This window comes from Orycteropus afer, unplaced genomic scaffold (assembly GCF_000298275.1).
Source record: "Orycteropus afer afer isolate SDZICR_OR568_19922 unplaced genomic scaffold, OryAfe1.0 scaffold00064, whole genome shotgun sequence".
NCBI classification, from domain to species: Eukaryota; Metazoa; Chordata; class Mammalia; order Tubulidentata; family Orycteropodidae; genus Orycteropus; species Orycteropus afer.
The window spans coordinates 11661085-11666617 of NW_006921651.1; the positions used below are offsets into that span (position 1 = coordinate 11661085).

Sequence of the window (5533 nt, forward strand, 5' to 3'; positions counted from 1 at the left end):
GAAGGTTGGGCAATCCTACTTCCGTAGTGATACTGCCTCGGAAACCCAAGGAGGGGTCGCTATGAGTCGGGTTTGACTCGATGGCACATAATAACAACAACAACAACATTGCTAGATCAGACTTCACAGGTTATTAAAAAATTGTTGGAAAATTATCTATAAAGTAGAAATCTATAAATCAAATAACTTTTCCAATTACTTGAATCATAATTTCAGAGTTGGTTTCTCCGTTAATGAAAGCAGTAGCCATAACTATACTAAATTAATAGAATTTTAAGTATTTGTTTTAGGAAATATTCTGACTTTATTAATGCATGGTCTTTATCTATTAAGTTCTTCTACATAGCTCCTACATGAAAATTCAATCAAATCGATTAAGTTGTGTGTCTTTTACACTTGTACAGTAAAAAGCAGATACAGTAAGATACTGTTAATTTCCAGTTTACTGGAATGTCTGTAACTCCATCAGGCTTGGATATTTCATTAGTTGAATGAGACCTATCAAAATATCTTTTCAGAGGGAGAAGTAGTTAACAAAGTGCTCATTCATTAGAAACTCAACAGAGTGTTTAAATAAGAGGCATAAATTCATAAAAATAATCAGCAGGTACTCCTTTGATTTCTCTTCTTACTTTACTTATTACTATTTGGATTAGTCATCATCAGACCAAGACTTTATATTTGATATGACATATGAGGTCTCTAATATTTTTTATCAAAATACTTCTTTATAAGACTTAAAACAGCCAATGTTTTTCTTTTAATGAACAATCGTTTAAATAGTTTTTGAATTACAGAGCCAAGAATACCACTGATTAGTGAACCATTTAGAAATGCTAAATATCCTGCAGAGCGTATTCGAGGCTGCCTCCTTGGTCAGCCAATTTCTACCATTTCTTTTCAGAAAAAATGAAATCAAACCATGGTTCTAATTAATTGTTTAAACATTTAATTCGCTAATGGAAAATGTTCTATGAGAACTTGTTTTTTACAAACAATTTTGTTTTCTATTTCAATATTAAATACTCAACTCTATAAATACAATAAAAGCCATTTTACCTTCTCATAAAGTAGCTGAGGTAAATTCTGTTGCTGCCTGTTCTGAAAACACTCATAAAGTTGGAGCAGCCTAGCACATAATACTTGTTCTTGATTGAAGAGAGGATGATGGCTGAATTGTAAGCCCACAATGTTGAGGTCTAATTGGTACATTTCCCTTTGACCTTCTATTTTGTTCCTAATGGAGCTTTCTATATCAGATTTTATTGCCTTTTAGAGAAAAATATGGGCACAGTATTAAACTGATTCTATTTCTTCTTGAAATTACAAATAACTTTTCCTTATAAAAGCAACATGTTCATTGTAGGGAAATTAATGCTACACAAATACAACAGAGTTCTGTGACAAAAGTTATCTGAACCAAGCTTTTTTCTAAAAGTCCAGGAAAACTAATTCCATATAAAAATTAATAGTAGAATAATGATCAAGATCAAATTCCATACAAAGTTACCATAAGAAACATAAACACACAGCAAAATAATATTTCTATAATTGAAACATTCCAGAAGACGTTAAAAAACAGATGAAAGTAGAAATGTAGCTTTCAAAGTTAACTAAAAGACATTAAGCATGCAAGACATGAATGAACATACACCAGAATTAGAAAAACTGAGAAATGAGGTGACTGAATTAGAAAGTGACAGAATTAATTTTTTAATTATTCCAGATATTAGACTATATTAGAAGGAACATAAGAACAAATACACATAAAAATGGGACATTTTTAAATATCAGAAAGAAATGAAGAAAAATAATTCCCTGGCTGAGTTTAACAGCAGATTACACACAACAGAAAATGAGATAAGTGAACTGGAACACAGGGCAAGAAACAACGTGCAGAGTTGCAGACTAAACCTCAGAGAGAAAAAGGGATAAGAAATAAAGCAAGATCAGAAGAGACACAGTGACACAAGGGTATTTGAAGTCCTAGAACAAGAGAGAATGGGGCAGAAGGAACATTTGATAAAGTTAAGACTGAGAATTTTTCAAAACTGATGGAACACATGAAGCCATAGATTTATGAAGTTCTAATAAACCAAAAAGGAATAAATATAAAGAAATTTATACCTTGACATATTTAATTAGAATTGCTTAAAACCAGAGACAAAGAGAAAAACTGAAAAGCCGCAATAAGACTTCAAATTGACTTTTCTATGAAAACAATGATATTCAGAAGGCAGTAGTAAGTCATACGTAAAGTGCTGAAAGAAAAATAACTGCCAATCTAGAATTCCAGACCTAGTAAAAATATTTTTAAAATATGTACATGATGAAACATGTTCAGAAAACCCAAACTGAAAGACTTTGTCACTAGCAGTCTTGCAGCAAAAATAATATGGAAAGGAGTTCTTCAAATAAAAAATAAATGAATGAAATGATCTAAAGAAGAAACAAATTTAGGAAGGAATGAAGAACACTATCTATAACAATGGTCAAATATAAATGGTAACATGAATAAATTAAACAATGCTAATTAAACAACGCTAATTTCTTGTGAAAAGAGCTCTGGTGACGTAGTGGATAAGGCACTTGGCTGCTAACCAGAAGGTCAGCAGCTCAAACTCACCAGCTACTCTGTGGAAGGAAGACCAAGAGATCTACTTCTGTAAAGATTTACAGCCTTGGAAACCCAATGGGGGTCTCTATGAGTTGGAATCCACTCCATAACAGTGAGTTTTGTTTTCATTTCGAATTTCTTGTGATGTTAACATACGTAATGATAAAACAAAAGATAAGAGGGCAAATGGAGTTAATGTGTTCTAAATTCCTGGCATTACTAGGGAAGAGGTCAAAGTAGTAAGTTCTATTAGATTTTAATGAGTCAAGGATGTATGTTGCAATTACTAAAGAAAAACAAAAGAATATATAATTAACAAGAAAAAAGAGGGAAAAAACAGAATAAAATACTGTATTTTTTTTTAAAGGCAAGAAAAAAGAACATAAAATAGGTGGGTCAAATAGTAACATATATACATTATATATATATATATAATTTATATATAGAGAGAGAGGTCTACAAATCTAAATATACCAGTATTTACATTAATTATAAAGGAACCAAATCTTAAAAATAAAAGATCAATATTATCAGACTGAATTTTTTAAATCCCACAATATTCACCTAATAAGAGACCTGTCTTAAATAAAGGAGAGAGGTTAAAAGTAGATGGAATTATACAAACACTAACCAAATGTATTTTTCAATTTTATTTGTTGTTCTTGAGAATATACACAGTGAAATATACACTAATTCAACTGTTAGTACATCTACAATACTGCCCAAATATTTTTAAACTCCAACTTTAGCATTAATACTATCAGATAAAATAAATGCTGAGACAAAATGAAGTAATAGAGATAAAAATGGGAGGTTTTTTTAAACAATAAAGGAACATATTTCAATTCTAAATTTATATGTACATAATAACAGCTTCAAAAATTCACAAAGTTCATGGAATAAGCAAAAAAAAAAAAAAAATTAGTAAAGCTATAGAAGCCACTCCTCGGAAGGAAGGTTGGGCAAGCCTACTTCTGTAGTGATACTGCCTCAGAAACCCAAGGAGGGGTCGCTATGAGTCGGGGCCGACTTGGCGGCACATGACAACAATAACAACATAGAAGACATGAATAACATAACAAACTGAATTAATATATCCAGCATGGTGTGCCCATGTGCCCAACAATGACAGAACATATATTCTTCTCAAGTATATGTGAAACATTTACCAAATTGACTATATGCTGGAACATAAAGCAAGGGCCCCAAATTTTTTAAACGACTTAAGTCATTCAGAATATATCCTCTGGCCATGGTAGAAATAACAGAAAGATAATTAGAAGATATCAAACAGTTTGGAAATTTGCAATACACTCTAAATGATTCATGAGTCCTGTCCACCCCCCCCAAAAAAAAAAACCAGTAAAAATTACAAAATACTTAACTGAAGGATGAAGATACCACATATGAAAATTGGTGGTATGCAGCTAAAGCAGTGATTAGAGAAAAATATTTTTGTTGTTGTTGTTATGTGCCATTGAGTCAGACCTGACTTATAGCGACCCCTCCTTGGGTTTCCGAGGCAGTATCACTACAGAAGTAGAGTGCCTTACCTTCCTTCTGAGGAGTGGCTGGTGGGTTTGAACCCCCAGCCTTCTGGTTAGCTGTCAAATGCCTTAGGCACTATGCTACTAGAGCTCCTCGAGAAAAATATATAGGTCTTAAATATACATAAGAAGATGAAGTCTGGTCATTCTTGCTTCCAAAGAGAATTCTGGCTGCACTTCTTCCAGGACAGATTTGTTAGTCATTTTAGCAGACTGTGGTACTCTTAGCATTCTTCTCCAACACCACAACTCAAAAGCATCAACTCTTCTTTGGTCTTCCTTATTCATTGTCCAGCTCTCACATGCATAAGAGGTGAGCGAAAATACCATGGCTTGGGTTAGGTGCACCTTAGTCTTCAGGGAGACATCTTTGCTCTTCATCACTTGAAAGAGGTCTTTTGCAGCAGATCTGCCCAATGGAATACATTGTCTGATGTCTTGACTGCTGCATCCATTGGTATTGTAGAACCAAGTAATATGAAGTCCTTGACAATTCCAATCTTTTCTCCATCCACCATGAAGCTGTTCATTGGACCAGTTGTGAGGATTTTTGTTTTCTTTACATTGAGGTGTAATCCATACTGCAGACTAGTCTTTAATCTCCATCAGTAAGTACTTTAAGTCATCCTCACTTTCAGCAAGGAAAGTTGTGTCATCTGCATATTGCAGGCTGTTAATGAGTCTTCCTCCAATTCTGATGCCACATTCTTTTTCAAGTAATCCAGCTTCCTGGATTATTTGCTCAGCATACAAGTTGAATAAGCATAGTAAAAGGATACAACCTTGACACACTCCCTTCTTGATTTTGAACCAGACAGTATTCCCTTGTTCTGTTTGAATGACAGTTTCCTGATCTATGTACAGGTTCCTCATGAGTACAATCAAGTGTTCTGGAATTCCCATTATTCTCAATGTTATCCACAATTTGTTTAGATCCACACAATCAAATGCTTTTGCATAGTCAGTAAAGCGTAAGTACATATGTTTCCGGTATTCTTTGCTTTCTTCAGCTAAGATCCATCTGACATCAGCAATGATATCCCTCATTCCACATCCTCTTCTGAATCCAGCTTGCATTTCTGGAAGCTCTCTGCCAATATACTGCATTTCATTATAGTAATTGGCTTTGTCTGCTCAAACTGCTCTTTGAATTCTTCTGTTCAGCTCTTTTATCTTGTCATTTCTTCCATTTGCTTTAGCTACTCTCTGTTCAAGGGCAAGTTTCAGTCTCTTCTGTCATCCATTTTGGTCTTCTCTTCTTTTCTTGTCTTTTTAGTGATTTCTTGCTTTCTTCATGGATAATGTTCTTGATATTCTCCCACAATTCTTCTGGTTTTTGGTCATTGATGTTCAATGTGTCAAATCTATT

The 5533-nt window shown here is 33.6% G+C and overlaps 1 protein-coding gene across 1 annotated transcript in view; it reads right to left on the reverse strand.

Annotated features, from left to right (window-relative positions):
• Positions 1–5533, reverse strand: part of CC2D2B (coiled-coil and C2 domain containing 2B) — a 150861-nt gene that overhangs the window by 105703 nt on the left and 39625 nt on the right. Inside the window, 1 exon segment of the mRNA XM_042780823.1 lies at positions 1060–1269. Within this exon segment, the coding sequence (XP_042636757.1) occupies positions 1060–1269 (210 nt within the window).